General features: G+C 41.6%; 1 protein-coding gene and 1 long non-coding RNA gene across 5 annotated transcripts in view; both read right to left on the bottom strand.

Moving 5' to 3' along the window:
• LOC143476077 (uncharacterized) overlaps positions 1-21,545 on the bottom strand; it is a 228,238-nt gene that overhangs the window by 14,762 nt on the left and 191,931 nt on the right. The window lies entirely within an intron of this gene.
• Positions 14,472-21,545, bottom strand: part of ggps1 (geranylgeranyl diphosphate synthase 1) — a 66,368-nt gene continuing 59,294 nt past the window's right edge. For 3 of the 4 annotated variants that reach the window (XM_076974834.1, XM_076974835.1, XM_076974836.1), the window contains exon 4: positions 14,474-17,150. In XM_076974834.1, coding sequence (XP_076830949.1) covers positions 16,356-17,150 — 795 coding nt within the window. In that variant the 3' untranslated portion in view covers positions 14,474-16,355. Of the gene's footprint in view, positions 17,151-21,545 lie in introns of all 4 variants that reach the window. The other variant, XM_076974837.1, reaches the window with a different exon arrangement.

A 21,545-nucleotide genomic window follows, 5' to 3' on the forward strand; every position in this document is an offset into this window, starting at 1 on the left:
GAGGAAGGGGGATGTAATGTATTGTTGAAAATGCATAGCCTATGTGGTGTGCGTTCTGTGTGTGCCGAATGTGCACCCGTGCTGAGAGGCGGGAAGGGTTGAAAAGAGGCGGGGTTCCGCGAACTGAATAAAGAAAGTAAGCGCACGTTGAAAAACCAGCTCCTGTCTCGTTCCTGTTATATTGTACACAATATATAAGTACATTACAAGGACGAGAAAATACGACCTGTTTGGTTAAAAACACTCCGCCAGCTAAAATAGTTCCATTCAATGGCTCGCTGCTAAACTTATACAACACTGGAACAGCCTTACCCAATAAATATTATAGAGGTAAATATACACAAAAACAACTGTTGATTAAGTTGTATTTATTAAAAATAAAGTACAACAATTATTGTCCATCCACTGCTGATTGGAGGTTCGTTCAGGTATCTGTTCAGTCCAACGAAGCTGCTGATGCTATATAAGTCTCCCTTCACGTTTCTGACGGATCCATAAAAACGTCGTAAAAGCTGATTCATTTCATTTTTGTTGATAATACTAAAATCGACTGCAATGTCGTTGCTCTTTAACCAGTATTTAAAGACATTAAGAGCCCAGGACGTTTGTTTTACGGTATTAACTTCTCTGCATTTCCAGCCCATCCAGATCATTGTTTGTAAGCGTGACAAACCTTGGCTCATTGGAGGAATCAGGCTGGTCATTTATAGCTTCATCCTCCAGTTTCAGATTGAAACAAATGCTTTCGAAGCCAATAGATTTAACGAACTCCCTGTAATTCATTTTGATAATGTTGCTGCTTGTTTGTAGTTGCGCTGTTTGGCCTGTAAACGCTGCTGCATTGCTAGGTTACCTGTATGTGGCGGAGTAATACATGGAGAGCTTCGGTTACAGTGCTATAACGTGTAATATTGGCACTCCTAGATCGCCTCTCAGCCAATCACATTGTAGGGTCGGAACTAACTGTGGTATAATAATAATTATTAATTATTTGGCCAAGTTTAATATTATGAGTTTAGTTGGTTGGGCTGCACACAGTTCTAGTTCTATGTGCTAAGCTTCCCTATCCCGCCATGTGGTGGACAACGTATAACCTCTTCATATACTGTATCGCCTCTTCAAAACTTAGGTAATGCTTCATCAAATTTAATGTTTATAGTGAATGATTTATCAGTTGTGTTTTTATTGATTTTCATCAGTTGTGATGGTGTTTGTTATTTGTTATTAGTTTTATGACAAGCGAAATGAATGAAAAATAAAATAATGAAACTTGAATGAATGCTTTTTGTGTTGTTGCTTCAAAAGCACTTGGTCTTACTTAAATATAATATAGTTTTGAGTATTTTGTGTTTGCTAGGCAAATGTAAGGCACTGTTTCGTTGTTCACTTGTTGATCGAGTAGGCCTAGGGGTTTTGATATGACGCTAAGAAAAAAAAAGTTTTTACTTTTACTTTTAATACTTAAGTATTTTTGAAGGCAGATACTTTTGTACTTCTACTCAAGTAAAAAATTGAGGTGAATACTTTTACTTTTACTTGAGTAATATTCAATGCAAGGTAACTGTACTTTTACTCAAGTACATAATTGCTGTACTTCGTCCACCACTGGTATGCCGTCTGGTCCTGCTGCCTTGTGCGGGTTCACCCGTCTGAAGGCTCAGTGCACATCAGCTATACAGACGGAGGGGGAGGGGTTGGGATCAACAGTGGCACTTTTTACAACACGTCACAAAACAGCTTTACAATCGTATGGGTCCAGATCCCCAATGAGCAAGCCAGAGGCACAGTGGCAAGAAAAAACTCCCTATGATGGCGGGGATTAGGAAGAAACCTTGGGAGGACCAATACTCAAAAGGGAACCCATCCTCCATTCCCACTAGCAGAAGTCCGTATTTATAGTTCAAATTAGTTCTATAGTTAAAGTTCTAATTCCAGGCCAAGTAGTCAGTCCCTTCATGTATGACTATCTTGGAGTATTTATGTTTAGCCAGCGCCTTTAGGTTAGCCCTGATGTCAGGCGCTCTAGCCCCCGGGATACACTTGACTATGGCTGCTGGTGTCTCTACAGGGGTCGCTACATTCATGTGTCAGAGCTGTGAGTCTCCTATAACCAGAGATCTTTTAACAGGTCATTCAGTCTGTGTATTACTGAGTGGGGCAAACCTGTTTGACACGGGAACCTGAGACGTCGCCCATTCGCCCCGCTGCGAGGGCTCTAATGCTGAAGCTGGGGCCTCGCTAGCTACGGCTGTGCCAACCGGGCCTGCTACGCTAGGTGCTGACTAGTGGACATTATTATGCTAAAATAGCAAAAAGCTTCTGTACTTTGCATTTTCTCTTGGTGTGGAGATGGTTTCCCCACTGGGAGCTGCATTAGTTATGAGAGCAAGACCATGGTATAAAATCTCTGTATTTGGTTGTAATCAATAAAGCTTTCCTTCTCTTTTGCGATCTTAGGGAGTTTTTTCTTGCCACTGTCGCCTCTGGCTTGCTCATTAGGGATCTGGACCCATACGATTGTAAAGATGCTTTGTGACAATGTGTTGTAAAAAGTACTATATAAATAGTATATTATTCCTTCCTTTTGTTGCTCACCCCCGCCTGTCACAGAATGACCAGCCACCCTTCGGAAGCCGCCGAGTCTCTTTTTCTTTCTCCTTCGTTCGTGGTCATGTCTTGTGGTAAGTGTTTGTCTACGTGGTGTTTTGTGAAGAGTTCCGCCGTGCTTTTGTTTTGTGTTTGTGGCACGGCGTGGACCAGGGCTGTCTGCCCTGGGAAAACTCTTCGTGTCTGTTGTTTGTTTGCTTGTTTGAAGAGCTCCGCCGTGTCTGTGTTTGTGGCACGGCGAGGACCAGGGCGTCTTCCCTGGAAAGGCTCTTCATGTTTTGTGTTTGTTAAAACGTGTGTTCATGTTGACGGATGTGTGGATCAGTGTGCGTGCTCGTTATGTTTAATGTTTCGTGTTTTGTGTGTGACGCGGTCGCCGCTCGTCACTGTCGCCTCGCTCCCCGTGTGTCTTGTGTTTAATGTGGGGAGCGACTGCGACTCTGAGCGGCGCGCATCACTGTGTGTTTATGTCGAGCGCGCATGTGTAGGTCCCGTCTGACAGTCTGTGCACCGTTTTTGTTTGCTTGTCTAGTCTTTGCGTGTGTGTTGTGTCCTAGCGTGTTGTCAACTGTTTGCGTGTAATTCCACGCATGCTCCTCCCCGTGAATGTGTGTTTGGGGGGGGACCGGCTGTGGTCCCGTGCCATGGGGTGTGGCACGGAGGGCGTCGCTCCCGAGGGAGGCCCTGAATAGGGTAGGGCGCGTGTGTGTGTGTGTGTGTGCGTGCTGTTCTCTGTGCAGGTGCTTCTCCTTGGCGGTGTTCCTGGACCTTGTGGGGATCTCCACCTGGCAGGAGCCCCCTTGGGTTGTGGGCACTGGCGTAGGGGAGAGGCACGCAAGGCACGCACTGCGGGGGGGGCCCCGAACACAGGTGGGTCATCCTCCTGGGTGATGTTAATGTTTTCCCCCACGCTTAAGCCTGGTTTATACTTGAGGGTCTGCGCGGCGAAAATGACATAATCGCTGTGGCTCCGCCCGTGCGCGAGGGCCTCGCGCGCTGTCGATTCACGAGGTCGTGCACCTCTCGAATTTTGTAACTTCGGACGCGCGCCGCGCTTCAGCGCGATGAACAAAGTCATGTTTGCAGGGTTCATACACCTTAACAAGGTGGAATTAAAGCATCACTTTCAAGGTCCATTTCAATATTTCCCAGCACGTTAAACTTAGTTAAATATTTATACATATACTCGAAATTATTTGCTTTTTATCACATAATTTAATGGTTGTTTATTTTCAAAACACCCAATCTTAACGTCTTCACGTTCTCTCATGTTTCGTCCTGGAATTACAAGAGCCTCGTATTTGTTAACGTATCGTTTCGGACAACACTGCAAAGCCATATTTACACTGCAGTGACGCTCGCAACGCTCGCGAAAGTATAAACGCCTACACCGCTCGCACAGGGTCGCGCGCTACGGTCGCTCGTGAGATTTTAGCTCACGCACGGGCCTCCTCATTGCCTCCTTGCGGTGGGGCCCCAGAATTTTGCGCTACGCCTCTGGTTGTGGGGTGACCGGAGCCCGGTCATGAAGAGCCCCTCCCTAGAGGGCTGGGGCCCCCGGATGTTTGGGGACCATGGGGCTCCGGTCTGAAAAGCTCCTGCTGAGGTGGGAGATCCTCCCTCCTGCCCGGGGTGACCAGGAGGCCCTTGGGGCTGCTCCCTAGCCCGCGTCGGGGGTGCTCTGGGCCTCGGTCTCTGGCGCTCCTGGGTTGGGTGGAGGAGTCCACCTTGCGATGAGAGGCCCCGGGAGGGGTTGGCTCCCCAGGAGGCTGGGGTGACCCCTAGCAGAAGGCAGGGGTCAGCTCTGGGAGGAGGTAGGTCCAGGAGGTGAAGTAGCCACGCCTTGGAGAGGTAGCCTGCACACACACACACATACACGAGGGACGAGAGAGGAGCCGTAGCCCCTCGTCCTCACACCTGTGGGGCTCACCGGCTGAAGGCCGGTTAGGGCGTGAGGGCCCTGTGACCGACTGGGGCGTGGTTTTGTGTTAACGGCCCGGTCGGTCCAGGGTCCCGCCCGGGGAGGCGAGCTGAGTAATGTATGTTTTTGTGTTTCAGCTCCCGGACTCAGGAGGTGTCCATGCCTGTCCCTGCCTTCCTGCCCCTTCGTGTTTTGTGTGCAGCCGCTGTGTGCCACACACCCAGTGGAGGGGAGTGCGGCTTGGTGGGGGGGTCTGTCACGGTGAGGCGGCCCCCTACCGGCCGCCTCTGTCCACAGCGGCTGCTGTTGTTGTTGTCTGGTGACGTCATGTGCGTCCCTCAGGTGGGCGGAGCCCGTGATCCGTCTCACCTGAGGGTCGTTTGTTTGCCTATATATGTCTTGTCTTTGTACCAGTTGACTGCTGGTCATTATATCCTTAATTTGGAGATATTGCATGGGTTTTAGGTTTGCACACTTTCTATTAAACCATCCTTTTTCCCTGAGACTTGGCGTGATCGCTTGAGACTTTGTTGCTCACCCCCGCCCGTCACACATACACTCTGCTACTGTCAAACTAAAACTGAATAAATTATTGATCTAACTTTTAAAAAGGTTCTAAAATCAATCTTCATCCATCTTTGACAAAATGCTGGTAATAAAACAAATAACTGCAACAGTGAATTACAGTCCAGGCTAGGGAACTGATGCATAGCACATACTTGTGTTTTTAATCATTTTAATACACCAGATTCAACATACTGTTACAACCTCGTCTATCAACTGTGAGGAGAAATCAAGTGAGAAAGCACAAAAATGCAAGACATCAGGTTTACATTTTTGATACATATAAATCACAAAGTACATTCATATTCTATAAATGAATACATTTGCTATATATCCACAATAAAATAGGTTTACTTGAGGGTTTAAATAATAGGTAATAATAAAAGTAGGTTTTATGTAAAATGATGGAAAAAATCTGTGTATAGTTCTCCCCTGACAATCCACCTCTCACAAGGTCCTCTGCCTGTGCAAAAATATCATTTGAAATGCCTCCAGCTATTTTTCATGTGATTTACAAGAGTGGAGCTTCTTGCTTCTTGGCCTTTTTACAGAAGTGAAAGTGGCGTGATTTATTTTACGTTGAGAGGTAGCAAAACTTTATAGGGTGTTCTCTGGCCCATGTTTATCCTCCTTTTCTCTTTTTGATAGGAAATGTATCCCTCGCTTAAAGATGACCAGTGCTGCATGCCTCTGCATTTGGGTTCCCAGAATTCTTAGTGATGGGACATTTTTGGTTATCAGTTATCACTGGCCCTAACCCCTCAAAAGATTTAAAATTATTTATTTATGAAGCTGAAGATATAAAACCAACAGTGACTCATAATTCCACAGGGGAGAGATATTATTAGATATGACTTAGTAGAGATGCTGCATCTTCTAACAATTTCAAATTGCTCTCTCATTACCATACTATGATATTTTAGCTGAAGACACCCACCCTTTTTTAGTTAAACTCTTGTCTCTTACAGGGCTAAAACTTCCTATTTGAAACATGGCACTATGTTACTAAAGTACTTCAGTATTATTTATTTAGCTGAATGTCTGATCCAGAAGTTCCAACAGTATTCTTCTGAAAATTGATGAGACTGACAAATAAGCATGACAATGCTCAGAAGTCATGATGTCTGTACCCCACCCCACCCCTCCCCTCCCCCTCCCTTTTGTAAAGAGCCACGAGTCCCTGGGCCATTCAATGAGTCCCATACTCATTCTTTTGATTTAATGTAATGCAAGTGTCAAAGGAAAACGAGCCACAAAGGGAAGTTACATGATGCAAGGTTCAACCAGATATCTACATGTTGACATGAGATGGCCCAGGAGAGACAGACGTAATGGATATATTTATGTATAGAGAGTATTAGGAGAATGGGGAATCTGTGGTCCCTTTGTTAGATTTTTTTATCTTTGTTTTGTTTTAGGTAGGTAGTTAGGTAAGTTTTGTGTATTTTCTTTTTCTATGTATGTGTAGGGATAAGTAGTTTGTGCTGACAGGAAGGTTTTTGATGTTTTGTTCTTTTGGAGCTGCCGATTTCCAATGCCACAACCACAGTTGTTGTATGTGTTGCAATAAATCTCACTCTTTTTATTCATTCCACTATGCTTTTTTTCTTTTACCATTATTTATCATGTTTTTCCCTCAGTGCCTCATCTGGGGAACGTAACAGTTGTTACAAACTACTAGTTACAAACCACTTTTCCCTAAACATTAAAGATTAAAGAGAGCACCGATTCCCTATTCTCGCAATACACTCTATAAATAGATGGATATAAATATAGGTGTGTACAGGCCCATTGACAGTCTTGCTTGGGCCCGGGACAAGAAAGTTTCATGTGCACGTCATTTGAATTTTCTCTGTAGCAGACAATCCTTGAGTTAGGTCATATAGTATATAATATAGCCACACATCAAAGCTGTTTTTGACAGCTGACAGGTTTATACTTGACGCGTCGCGAGGCGAAAATGACGTAATCGCAGTGGCTCCGCCCGTGCGCGAGGGCCTCACGCGCTGTCGATGCGAGGTCGTGCACCTCTCGACTTTTGTTACTTCGTGCACCGCGCTTCAGCGCAATGAACAAAGTCATGTTTGCAGGGTTCATACCAGAGGTGGGACCAAGTCAGTGTTTTGCAAGTCTCAAGTAAGTCCAAGTCTTTATCCTCAAGTCCCAAGTCAAGTCTCAAGTAAAGACAGTCAACTCAAGTCAAGTCTCGAGTCAAGACAGGCAACCGTCAAGTCAAGTCCCAAGTCTGAAACTTGGAATTTCAAGTCCTTTCGAGTCATTTTTTTTTTTTTTAACCAATGTTGCAGGTATATTTTAAATGTAAATAATAGACATGTGTTCTTTTTTTTTTTTTTTTCAACTCTTTATTTAAAGCATTTTTTTGTTTTGGCGAACAGGATCAACATAGGTAAAGAGAAAATTTTAAAAAAAAGGAAAAGAAAAGAAAAACACACGCCGTGGGGTGACAGTTCATATGTTTAAGTCCTTTGCATTGAGGTTCTTGTAGAGTGTCCATTTCTGCCAGTTCTGTTCAAACGAGGGTTTTTTGATTCGCAGTAGGAATGTCAGTTTCTCCATGTTATGCAGCTCTACCATTATTTCCATCCATTGTTTTATTTTTGGTGTCTCTTTTTTCAACCAGTTCTTTGTAATGACTTTCTTCATCGCCACGAGCATTATTTTAAAGATATAGACGTCTGCTTTTTCAATCAGTCCCTCTGGAATCAAGCCGAGGTATAGAATCCGTGGATCTCTCGGTACTTCGTATTGGAGGACTCCATCTATTATTTCTAATACTTCCGCCCAGAGTGGTTGTATTTTCACACATGACCAAAAAACATGTAGGTGACTGGGATTTAAATGGCCACATTCTCTCCAGCAAATCTGGTTAACTTTAGTTTGTTTACTTTTGATAAGGGGGGTAATAAAGTACCTTAGTAGATTCTTCCAACCGAATTCTCTCCAATTTCTGGAGCTGGTAGAAGTGAGTTGTGTTTTACACATCAAATGCCAATCACCTTCTGAGACATCCAATTGCATTTCATTTTCCCATTTAGCTTTTACATAATATGAATTAATCCCATTGCATTTCTGAAGGCAGGAATACAGTTTAGAAACAGTTTTAGAGGGCATCTGTTTGACTGAGACCAACAACAGTTCCACTAGCTTATTGCAGTTGTCTAATTGCGGCTTCACCTGGGTGTCGTAGAAGTGTCGTAGCTGCAGATATCGAAACAGATCTTTATTTTCTAGTTTGAATTCCTTTTTAACCTTTTCAAATGATTTAAAGTTGCCTGCCTCAGTCAAAGTACCTATTGCTGTTATACCTTTTTCCGTCCATCGTTTGAAGGTCTGATCAGTCATTCCTGGTCTGAAGGTACTAGTATGTGAGGGCCAAAGCAGTAATCTGCAATCTCCCTCCAACTTATTTCTCTTTACTATCTCTGTCCATATGGTCAGTGTTTCTGTAACAGTAGTGTTATCGTCCTCCTGGAATCTACTCTGTTTCTCTCCCAGTCTGGCCTGTGGTTTAACTTTGCTTTGGGTCAGTTCTATCTGTTTCCACTTGGCAGTATAGTCTGAGGAGCACCAGCACACAATATATCTCATTTGGGCAGAATAGAAATAATCCCTTAAGTTTGGTAGGGAAAGTCCTCCCTGTTCTTTCCCCAACTGCAGTGTCTTGAATTTGATCCTCGGCCTCTTGCCTGCCCAAATAAACCTTGATATATGTCTGTCCCAGGCTGTGAACTGAGAGTCTGGGATTTGGACTGGCAGAGAGCTAAACAGGTATAATAATCTGGGGAGTATGTTCATTTTTATTACTTCTATTCTTGAACTAAAGTCCATAGGCATTAATGACCATTGTGCTAGATCTCTTTTTATGTTATTGTTTAGGTCTGGGTAGTTTGCCATGAAAAGTTTCTTCGAATCTTTTACCAATTTAACTCCCAAATATTTTATTGATTCCAAATCCCATTTTAGTTTGTACTTTTTTTAAGGAAATTACTTGGACTGTAGTTGATACTAAGTACCTGTGTTTTTGTAATATTTAGCTTATAACCAGATTTCTCTCCGAATTCATTAAGGATTGAAAAGAGCTTGGGAAGGGATGAGTCTGGATTTTGGATATATGTGATGATATCATCTGCGAATAATCCTATCTTATGTTCTTGTTGTGCTATCCTTATGCCTTCAATATCATTGTTTTGTCTGATTTCTTGGGCCAACGGTTCAATAAATAAAGCAAAAAGTGAGGGGCTTAAGCAGCATCCTTGCCTTGTACCTCTATAGAGACTGAATCTAGTGGAAAGGGTGCCATTGATCTTTAATCAAGCTGTTGGATCCTTGTAGAGGGCTTGTATGCTCCTTATGAATTGGCTACTAAAGCCCATTCTCTCCATAACTGCGAACAAAAAGGGCCAGCTCACTCTATCAAAGGCCTTTTCAGCATCGAGGCTTATTAGGACAGCGCCTATTTTTTGCTTATTGACTATGTCTATGACTTGAATTGTCCTAATATTGTCCTGGGTTTGACGGTTTTTTATAAATCCTGTCTGATCCCCATTTATCAAGTTAGATAGTAGTGTTTCCATCCTCTTGGATATTATTGAGGTATAGAGTTTATTATCAACATTAAGCACAGAGATTGGTCGATATGACTCACAATGTTCCTTGTCTCTGCCTTGTTTAGGGACTACGGAGATTATCGCTTCCCTCCAGGAGGGTGGAATGGTAGCCTTTTTAAGTGTCCAGTTAAAGGACTCCAGCAGTAGGGGTGAGACTTCCTCCATAAAAGTCTTGTACCACTCGTTTGGGTATCCATCACCCCCTGGACTTTTGTTGGTTTTCAGTTTACCAATAGCTGTAACCAGTTCAGCCTTGTTATTGGGGAGGTTAATGCTTCGTTCAGGTGTAGGTCTATGGTTGGAAGGTCCAATTTGAACAAGTAGTTTCGAATTACGGTTTCATTTGTGTTTTCCAATGGGGAATATAGTGTTTCATAGTAGGTCTTAAAGACTGTGTGGATGTCCTCTGGGTTAGAAGTTAGCTTATTAGTTGAGGGGTCTTTAATTTTGTTTATAAAGTGCTTAGTTTTTTGTGATCTAAGACGCCTTGCAAGAATTTTTGTTGCCTTTGATCCAGATTCATAAAACGTTTGTTTAGTGAATTGCAGTTTCTTTTCAAGATCTTCAGATGCCTTTTGGTCCAGTGTTTGTTTTATTGTTTTTATTTGTTGTGCTACTTCCTCCCTATGGTTAAGTTGGTGTAGCTTTTCAAGTTCTCTTAACTGTTTTTGTAGGTTGTCATATTCAAGTCTCTCCATCTTTTTTATATAGGATGTTTTTGATATCAAATATCCTCGCATTACAGCCTTTACCGTATCCCAAAGTATTGTGGGTTCTACTTCAGCATCTTTGTTTAAGATTATGCATTCTTGTATTTCCCTCTTAATAGCCTGCACTACCGTTTTTTTATTTAATAATCCTATATTTAATTTCCATTGAGTTGCTCGTCTCAAGTCTTCTATGTTAATTGTTAGATATATAGTGTTGTGGTCTGAGATATCAGTGGTCCCAGTTGAACAGTCGCAGACCCTATGTCTATCTGTGGTGTTCATTAAAAAATAATCTATTCTAGAGTAGACTTTATGAGTTGCTGAGTAATGAGTAAAGTCTTTTACGTCTGGGTTGTAGTCCCTCCACACTTCAAATAGCCCATTATCTTTAATCAGGTTTCTCATGTTTTTAGATATGTTTTGCTTTTGTATTCTATTACTTGTAGTATCCAGACTGTGGTTCAGTATAGTGTTCCAGTCACCTGCACAAACCAAAATGCCTTCACTCATGAAGAGTATTTTGTCGAAGAGAAGCCTTAGAAATTTCAGATCACTCGCTGGAGGTATATATACATTGACTAAAGTAATCACAACATTATTACATCTGCCCTTAACAATAACATATCTGCCATTCTTATCTGTTTCTACTGCCATAATTTCAAAATTGACATGGTTAGATATTAGCGTAATAACCCCCCTCTTCCTACTGTTTTTGCATGAACTGAAAAAAGAGTTAGTGAAGCCTAGTTTTTTATATTTTTCATGTTCATTCCTTGCTAAATGTGTCTCTTGGAGAAACACCATATCTGATCTTGCCTTTCTCAGCTTTGCGATGACTTTACTCCTTTTTATAGGATTACCTAGGCCATTAACATTCCAGGACACAATTTTAACCCCATGCACCATAGTTACATAACAGTGTGAGTGCTACAGTCACCCCTTTAAACAGTACGCGTGCGTTATAGAAAAAATGAACTGTGGAATAAAATCTAAAATAAATAAAGAACAGGCTGAACCTTGGACTCCAGTGATGGAGAAAAAAACTATCCTTCTCCAGGGCCCTGTTGGTGGGCCGAGGGAGAAACCAATCATAAAGAAAGGGCCCTATGTAGGTGGTTAACAATAAGTTATGCACCATCCTATGTGTCCAGCGATCTATACTCTTTCTGGTGCTGCTCCCAGCTATGAACATCTGAAACTCGTTACTCATCTGACCCGACACTGCAGCCAAACCTGGTCCTATCGCTCCTTTCGAATCTCCGAAGTATTTCTTTGGCTCTTCCCGTGGCTGCAGATCGACTTAATTTCCGAAATTTTTCCTGCCGTTGCCAGCCCAGGAGCTCTTTCAGTCTGGACCCAACTGAGTCGAACTGTTCTCTTTCCTCGGGTACGGCCACCGTAAAACCTCGTCTCTTTAATTCCAGCCCAGCTTCGTGTGCGCTATTGTAGGTTTGGGTGCCGTCGTCCCAGTGGATTCTCATATTAGTATAAGGCGTCTGAAATCGGATGTTTCTCTCCTTCAGAGCTTTCTTTAGTCCATTGTATTCTCTGCGCTTTTGGACGATCTCCGTGGCATAGTCATGGTCGAAAAACAACGTTCGGTTTCCCAGTTGCACTTTCCCTTTTTTCCAAGCCTTCCTTAGCACTAGCTCTTTCGTTGTAAACTCCTGAAAGTTGACGATAAGAGGACGCGGGGGAGCCTCGGACCTTGGCCTGGGAGCGAGGGATCTATGGGCTCGCTGAATTTTAAGCTCCAGCTCCGCAGCCGCTGGAAATTCGCGCTTTATAAGCTCAGACGCAAAATGCGTCACTGAGCTACCTTCCTCTCCTTCAGGTACTCCAAAGATGCGGATATTGTTCCTCCTAGACCTGGATTCCAAATCTGTGAGTTTCCGCTGCATATTTTCTTCCCGCTGCATGGCTGTCGCGAGGACTCCAGAAACTTCCGTAGCCCAATCTTCCACCTGCGTCAGGCGGGTTTCCATCTCCCCCATTTGCTCTTTCAGCCCTTGCACTTCCTCAGTGAGGCTATCTAGCTTGTTGCTCATCTCTCGGCGTATTTAATCCATAGACTTTCTTAATTGGTCATTGTCCCCTTTGAGATCGGATCTGAGCTCCTTTATGGCTTCCAAAAGATCATTCGACGTTACATTAGGTCCGGATGGCTCTGGTGTTTCAGTTGGGTTAGCGTTAGCCTGTGAGGTTGCCTCGCTAGCTTTTGGAGTCTGGCTGTTTTTCTCCTTATGTTTAGGCATGGTTGGTTCAAAAAGTTAGTTTCTTGCTGTTCTGGTTTCTTTTTTTTATTGTAATTAAACTCTCTCCCTACCTTAGAAATGAGTTTTGAATACAAAACAATCGAGTTTAAGCTGGAGCACGTTGCACACAGGTCTGACTACTCATACCGGAAGTCCCCCATGTGTTCTTTTTTAAATCTGTATTCTCCTCAAATCTTGATAAAACATGTGCAACTGAAAACACGAAGTATAAAAAAAATTAAAATTACACCTTTTTATTGCACATTTCAATTTTTTTTAACTTAGCTGCAAAAATATTCATACTTTAAACTACAATTTTCCAGAAATAAATATTCTGTGAAAGTCATAAGTAGAACTCCATGTTCAAATAAAAAGTGCTAATATTTTCACAGTACAATACAAAGAACCATAACGGCATTTTTCCCTCTCTTCTCTTATCTGGTTTCTTAGAGAACATGTGTGTCCATGTGTGAGTGACACAAGACAAACAAATATAAGAACTGAACAATTAACAGGAATCTGCAACTTTAGACATTTCAGTAAACTATTCTGCATTGCATTTGCAAAAGACCAAACTGGCCAAAAGTCTGTATGTCATTTGTGCACGATGAGGCCGTAGAATGATGCCCCCATAGCTGAAAACTCGCTCCATTTTTGTCAATATATTTTTTTCTCGACGTAGATGGCTTCAAAATCACAATCCATGCTGAGATAGAACTGGATATTATGATGGTGACAGAGAGAGGCTCTCTTACCTGAGTTCAGATACAGAATCCAGGGTTGCCAACCCTCACGCATTGAGCATGAGACACATGCATTTGACCGTCTTCACACGCTCTCACGCCACACATCCGATTTCTCACGCCGAAAAAAAAAATCCAATTTACCTCTGATCCACCTATATGATTCAATGAGTTACTAGTTCGCGCTGGCGCCAATCACCGGCGATCGATATAACACTTAGTGTCCATTTTACGTTCGCTACGTTAAGTTACCCCCCCCCCCCCCCCGCTCAACAATTTACACTCGCCACCTCCTCCAGGTTAAAATCTCACTCCAAGCGAACGTCAAAAGTTGGCAACCTGCAACGTGTTGTAAAAAGTGTTATATAAATAAATTTGACTGACTGAATTTGACTTATATTTACTTTACATTTACATTTAAGGCATTTAGCAGACGCTCTTATCCAGAGCGACTTACAAAGTGCTTTGCTTTTGATCACAGAGTACATCCTAGGTTATAGTACGGATAGGCTAGAATTCAAGACACCATTGAGTCAGACTACTACTAAACTACAGGAGTCAATATCATTACCTATATCACTGTTTTGCGAGTTAGATGTTTGCCAAGAAGCACAAATAACCATAGACAGACATACAATTTAAGAACAACGGCAAGTGGTATGAGCTTAGTGCTAAAATTTACATTAGAGAGAATTTACATTAGTTTTTATTTTTGTCACAAGGTACTGCATCTTGTTGTCCACGACACCTTGGCATGGTGTGTTTGAGCCCCAGTATTTATTTGACAAAACTGTCCCATTAGTTTTGGCAATGGGCTCAATTTAAAAGGTATGAGACATGAAATAGAAAAAATATATATTAAAAAAATAAAGGGGCTATGTGAGGACTCCTGAGAACAACTTGCAGCCTTGTTTCGGGAATGAAAAGAGAGGACAGAGCTCTACAGGAAGCTCTAAAGGATTGGTTTAAAGTACAAGTACAAACAACTTAATCTGATAACTTCATATTCTACTATTTTATTTTTAACAAAATGAGTAAAGTTGATGTCACACAATGTGTACATTGTGAGCAAGGAAAGGGAAGCAAAAGAGCAAACTCAAAGACCAACAGTGGAAAGCAAAACATGAAGGTTTAAAAACAAATTAATGAGGAGGAAAACGAGAGACAGCTGAAACAACAGGGTATGCCTACAACAAGGGGGAGTGGAAATACGGCAACAACAGCCAGTTGTTGTTATTAGCCAGCTAATAATGGACAATAAAACAAAAAAATTAATAAAATTGAAAAACTGGCAAGGGGGTCTTTGGATTCCTTTAGTGTGTAGCTTTGATGTCACCATTTTTGACATGCTCTAATGACTTTATATCAGGAAAACCAGGCACATGTAACAAACATACTTTCTTCCATAATCATTTGTAGATATGGAAGGTAATGAAGCAATTCCTTCAATGGATAAGTACTAAAATATTACTACATGTCTACATGTATTTCTGATACTAGATGTATTGAAACTGAAATTTTTACTTGAAAGATATCAAAATTATTACAGAATTATTATTTAAAGAAAGTTTCATTGCTTTCACAAAGTTTCAGTAGGTATTATTTGAATAATGTTAAATATATTTGAAAATACACTGAGCAGATTCTGCCTATATCACTGTATACAGAAAAGTAAAATAAATTAATTAATTAATAACCATAATCATAGTGGCACAAAGGGCCTGTTAAAGTTACATGGCACATGATACAGAGCATTGTGCAGGGTAAAACCTAAATGAAAAGCAATATGCACGTCTTGCTCCATTTACTGTCTACACACAGTGAGACACTGACTTGTAGTATATACACGGGTGTAGTGATGGTGGCGTCCCATAGGCTGAACTGAGAAACATGGCCTTAAACTGTGAACATGAGCTACATGCTCCCCTTAAACCTTCAAAAAAACAAAATGATTTTCAAAATTTCAAATGTAGGGCGTGAATCCCACATCTTTATTTCAGTGTTTTAACCGCTTCACATACAAACCCAAAATGCAGCAGCAGATTTCATGCTGAATTGTGCAGTGTAAAAGTAATAAAAAGTTACACACAGACATTAGGACAACACAATCATGCAGGTAGTTTTCAGGTTTTGAAATTTCTTGATTTTTATTCATTTAAATACGAATAAACAAAAACAAATCTTTATTCAGTTTGTAGACAAGCTAATGAGTTTGAGTAAGTAGCTCTTATTAAAGATATTAACTGATTTTTGGGGTCCATTCATATTTGCCTTGCAGCACATTTGTAAAACATACACTATAAAACAAAAAATCACGTCATTTAATCACTATACTTTTAAGGGCTCAAACTGGTGTGCAGAGTGTATGTAGAAAATTAAGGCTTTATGTGTCTCTTTGCTGTTTGGGTTTAGATTGACCTCTTTGTATGAAGCATCTGCAGTCAACTGGGAGGACATAAGGTTTGCATGGTGTGATTGTCAAGTCTTATAAATCATTACTTTCTGGCATAATTATCACATCTGATTAGACAAAACCAAATGCTTATGAAGCCGATTTAATGATTTATTACACTGCCCTGTGTTAATTGCCTTAATCTACCAAGCCTAATTAGATAGCACACTGCTAGCATGATATATAAATTAAAACTTAAACTAAAGGAATGTGGTAAATTTATAAGAAATGTAACATTATTGCGCTGTTATTCTTTTACATTTTTAGTACATTAAGACTCTGTGACATCTGATTTCCTAAGTCAGTGCTATATATAGCTTAACAAGAGGTAAAACTAAAATTTACAGAGTGCAGAAGTCCAAGTTGTGGTCAGTGTGTTGGCTAAAAACAACCAACCTACCAAAACACACCATTAGCTACAGCTGTAAAACACGTCACCTAGCTGCACATGGTTCTCCGGCAGTTGTCCCCGCCGTCACTGCTTTAGTTTGGTGTCTGCAGTTGAGGGTGCAGCTTCTGGTTCCTTGTACATGCGGCTGAGGTGTTCTATCAGTCCTTCCAGCTCTGGGTTGCCCCCGAGGTCTTCAATGAGATGGTAGGCCTCGGCTTCCAGATCCCTAAGAGTCTGCCTGGTGTATGCGAAGGAGCCCACCTTCTCCAGGTAGTCCACGCAGTAGTGCTTGATGTCTATGTTTTCAGTGCGCTGACGCAGAATGTTCTGCACCTGAGTGCTCTCAGGCTGTGACCGAATGGCATGAATAGTGGGGAAGGAGAACTTGCCTTCAGTCAAGTCCTCACAAAAACTCTTGTTGGCACTGTATTCACGCGAGTTCAGGTTGGCATAGTCATCCCGAATCTGGAAGAAAAGGCCCAGGGTATCTAGCAGGGGCTTCAGGTCACGCTTCCAGGTGGAGAAGAGCTGCATGAGGCCCACAGCCAGGCCAAACAGGCCACCCGTCTTGCGCAGCACCATGCGGCGGTACTCGGCCTCGCTGGGGCAGGTGTACGTGTCGCGCCAGTGGATGTCCAGGCCCTGGCCACGGTGTAGCTCCAGCAGTTGCTGGGTGAACACATGCACAGCCTCAGGGTGCTCCAGGGTCAGCACCTTTTCCAAGCCCAAGAAATACACATAGTTTGCGGAGTTGATGACAGAGGGCACGCCATAGATGCTATGGGCCACGGGAAATCCACGCCGCAACTTGGAGCTGTCCTCAATGTCATCGATGAGCAGACTGGCATTGTGAAGCATCTCTGTCACCTCAATAATAACCTACGGAAACATGAACACAGAATATGAGCATGAGCAAACAAAGAACTCTGATTTAATTTTAGTTTTTGTCTGCACACTTGTACTAGACCAAACCTTACTCAGCACATTAATCTCAAGACATTTATATGCAACTATTCACTTGCTTGAGAGATAAACAAAGTTTGGTTCTTCCATGAATCAAAAAGCATCCAGGTCTACAGTACAGAGTTTTGTTCATACTTTTAAACATCATTGAACCACCTGCAGAGGGCAGCAAATGATCAATAATTATTCGTACGCCAGAATAAGGGAAACCCTTCATAATCAGGGTGTGTCTCAAAGAGCAAACTACCATAACATCATCATAACCTAGTATCAGGAAGAGGTTGTATGGACCACTAAGTTTTTCTGAAACATCAGTGTTACTGTACTACAGTACTACTTTCCCTTATATAGTACTAAGATTTATGATATTAGTAGTGCTGGGCAGTATACCGGTTCGCACCAATAACCGGTGTTTATTTTGTTATGATAAGAATTTTTTTTGCCATACGGCAAAATAATTCAATAATCGGTATCCAAACAAACAATGCTCATCATAAAATCTAATTTTACTATTTTTACAGAAGCCCCACAGCTCACTAAGTGAAACTATTCACCTCATAGAAAACTTTTCTAATATATCTGACTACTCAATCAATTGGCAAAAATCATCCATTCTTCCAATATGCAATAATAGCTGGGATATGACAACTAACCCACCCCTAATCCCCGTCTGCACATCTCATATCACGTATCTGGGTGTTAACATTTCCTCCAAACACAAGGTGGACTTAATGCCACAAATTTTTGTCAATACTTTCTTTCCAATCAATTGCAACTTATATTTAAATGGATTCACCCGTACCAATCAGACAATATTCTCCTAGACTCAGAACAAGCCCACAGTCGCAATATTCCACTCTCAGATCTTCCATTCCTCAGCCAATCAGTTAAAACACTACCTTGTTTCAAGTCTTTAACAATATCATCTGCTCTATCAGTCCCCCTTATCCCCATCTAAATTAACCCCTATTTGGAACAACCCTGACATTTTAAGCAACCAAAAGACTAGGGGTGGGAATCGTTTACTATCTCACGATTCGATTCTGACTTTGGGGGCCACAATTCAATTCAAAAATCGATTTTCGATTCAAAACGATTTTCGATTCAAAAAACGATTTGATTTATAAAAATGTCTGCTTCAGTCAGGGGTGGAAAGTAACTAATTACATTTACTCACATTACTGTAATTGAGTACTTTTTATGAGTAATTTGTAATTTTCTGAGTAGTTTTTGAAATATGTAATTTTTACTTTTACTTGAGTACATTTTGACCCAAGTAGTTTTACTTCACTACATTTGAACGCCCTCACATTACTGAGTAAAAAAATATTGATGGTGAAAAATTAAATGTGGGCAGAAATTTAAACTTCTGAGTCCCAGAAGTGAAGGCCAATTGCGTGGCCTTGCCTTGCGCACACCCTTTCCATTGTCTCATAATCAGGTCGTAATCTGGTGCACTTTTTTTTCCAAAAGGATGAGATTGTTCTATCTTTAAATCTTCTATCTATCAGGTTCTGTGGCAGGGGTACTCAACTGGCGGACCGCGGTCCGGATCCGGACCCGAACGCAGTCCTGTCCGGACCCAATCTCATTCCTGATTAACTGGATACGGACCAAAACAAAACCGTAGCATTTCTTTCAGGGCTATTCCGCCACGAGTGTTACGTTTGGCACCCCCGCTCAACAACTTACGTTCGGCACCCCCGCCGCTCCGGACCTCAGGTCACAGGTATCTGCCAAAATTGGACTGCGGACAAATTTAGTTGAGTACGCCTGTTCTGTGGGATCCTGTGGGCATTTTATTGTGAGTAGTGGAATCTTGTTGCATTTTAGTTTGATTTGTGGCATCTTGTGGGCACTTAATTTTGTGTGCATTTAGTTTTTTGGATAATTTGTAATTTAAATTTCTTTATTCTTATCATAGTGATGTCCGTTGGACAATAGGACTGAAAATTGTTTGCACTTTATGGTACAGGTTGTGATTGTCCTTGTGCTGTGAGGAAGTATGTTCCTGAGCCCAGCTGATCTTTTTGCAAGTGTGGATGTGCACTTAAATACGCTTTGAAATCTATTAAAACAACTTGTGCTGAATTTGGTTCATGATTCATCCATGCATTAAATAACTGAAAGTAACTAAGTAACTTTTACTCAAATTACATTTTAAATGAAGTAATTTTGTACTTTTACTCGAGTAAATTTTGAGATGGGTAATTTTACTTTTACTCTGAGTAGATTTTAGGCAAAGTAATGATACTTTTACTCAATTACAATTTTTCAGTACTCTTTCCACCTCTGGCTTCAGCCTATAAAATCTGCATGATCTACTACAGTCTGCTTTGCAAGACAGAACGACAAATACAGAAAATTAAGTGTATTTCACATTTAATTAACAAAAATTAAGTGTTTTGGTAAAATAAAAATAGTTTTTATTGTTACCACAATTCTTGAGCTTCATTTTGCGAGCTGTCAGGGCTGGCTCGGATGCAGTTCCCCCAGCCGTCGCTAGGGGCACCAGAGTCAGTCCCAGACTAAACCGACATAACCGTACGTTCTCAGCCAGTCTGCTTTCTCTGTGATTGCTTATCGTTTAATGGTGTCTCGCCACCTCTCTCTGTTATGCTTTCTCTTTACTTATTCGAGTATCTTATGCGTCGCTTCCTGACCCATCTCAAGTTTTCCCAATCCTGTATGTCTTCCTATCCGTTTTGCTTTTATTTTTGGGAAGGGTTTTATTTTGCTGCAGCGTTTTTTGCCAGTTACTTCTGCTGGTGTCCTTGGTTTAATTTTCGCGTTGCATTTATCTGCACTGTATTTTAGTTACTGTTGTTTTGTTTCTTCCTCCCGTCTCACTACGGTTGAGTGTTATTTTTCACGCGTTGTATTTTCCGCATTGGTTTTTTTGTTTCTATTTACTCCGTGCCCTCACGGTTTTGCTTTCGATTCTCTTGCGCGTTGAGTCTTCCGTGTTGTTTTGTTTGTTCGTTCTGGGTCGCTGTGCGCGTTTCCCTCTCGCTAATACATGTGACGAGTGTCAAACGTCTTGATCTTGCGAGCCGGCACTTGAGTCCACCCTTCTCTATATTATTTCTCACCCTTCTCTATATTAACGCTCCCGTGCTCACCGCGTTACACAAGCCTTGCACACGAGCTACATTGTGTCCAGTTCGGTCTTCCCCGGCATTTGGTAAAAACCAAAATGAACCCATATTTTTGCCTTAAATGAAGACCGGACAGGTTGAATATCTCTTTCCTCCATGTGTTTTGAACCTTTTCCGCACATGAGTGTGTCCCAGAACAAGCTGCGTAAAGTCTCGCGTAATTTTGTAATTACGTAACGTGAGACTTCACCACAACTTAGAATCGATTTTGGGACATTTAAAATCGATTCTGAATCGTAGTAAATGAGAATCGATTTTTTGGCACACCTCTACAAAAGACACTACACTTCCATACATGGTCAAGCAAGGGTATAACGCACCTACAACATATTCTCCACAATAACACCATAGTCCAATTTAGCAGTTTAATCCAGGGGTATGGCATCGAGAGTAATCAGTTCCTTCAATATTTACAAGTTAAATCAGCCATACAAGCAGGGTACAACAAAATAACTATAAACATAAACCATCCACCTTTAATCTCTGCATTAATTAACCTAACTCCCAAAAAATTACTATCTAAAATATATAAAACAATTTTCAAATCTGATAACTCTCTTTACATCCCCACATCCAAATGGGAAGAGAAATGAAATGAAATGTGCCTTATTTGTCAATTGTGAATTTACACCCCAATCGAAATTTGTCCTCCGCATTTACCCATCTGTGCAATTAGAACACACACACAAACACACACTAGTGATTACTAGGGGGCTGTGGTGCACACATGCCCAGAGCGGTGGGCAGCCCCATCCCGGTGCCCGGGGAGCAGTTGGGGTTAGGTGCCTTGCTCAAGGGCACCTCAGTCATGGCCTCAGGTCTGGGAATCGTACTCACGACCCTCTGGTCACAAGACCAGTTCCCTACCACAAGACCATGACTGCCCCTATGGGACCTATTGATCACTCCTGATGCAGACTTCTGGACCCAGATATGCAAAAATATTTACAGTATGTCTAATAACTCAAACTTACAATTATTACAATTCAAATTCCTTCACAGAATATACTATACTAATGAGAAATTATCAAAACTGGGATTCACTTCTAACATCTGCACTAATTGCTCTCAAAATACCCCTGACACATACATCCACGCTTTCTGGTATTGTACACCCATTCAACAGTTCTGGGAAAAAATCATAAAATCCCAA

This window comes from Brachyhypopomus gauderio, chromosome 15 (genome assembly GCF_052324685.1).
Source record: "Brachyhypopomus gauderio isolate BG-103 chromosome 15, BGAUD_0.2, whole genome shotgun sequence".
Classification (NCBI taxonomy): Eukaryota; Metazoa; Chordata; class Actinopteri; order Gymnotiformes; family Hypopomidae; genus Brachyhypopomus; species Brachyhypopomus gauderio.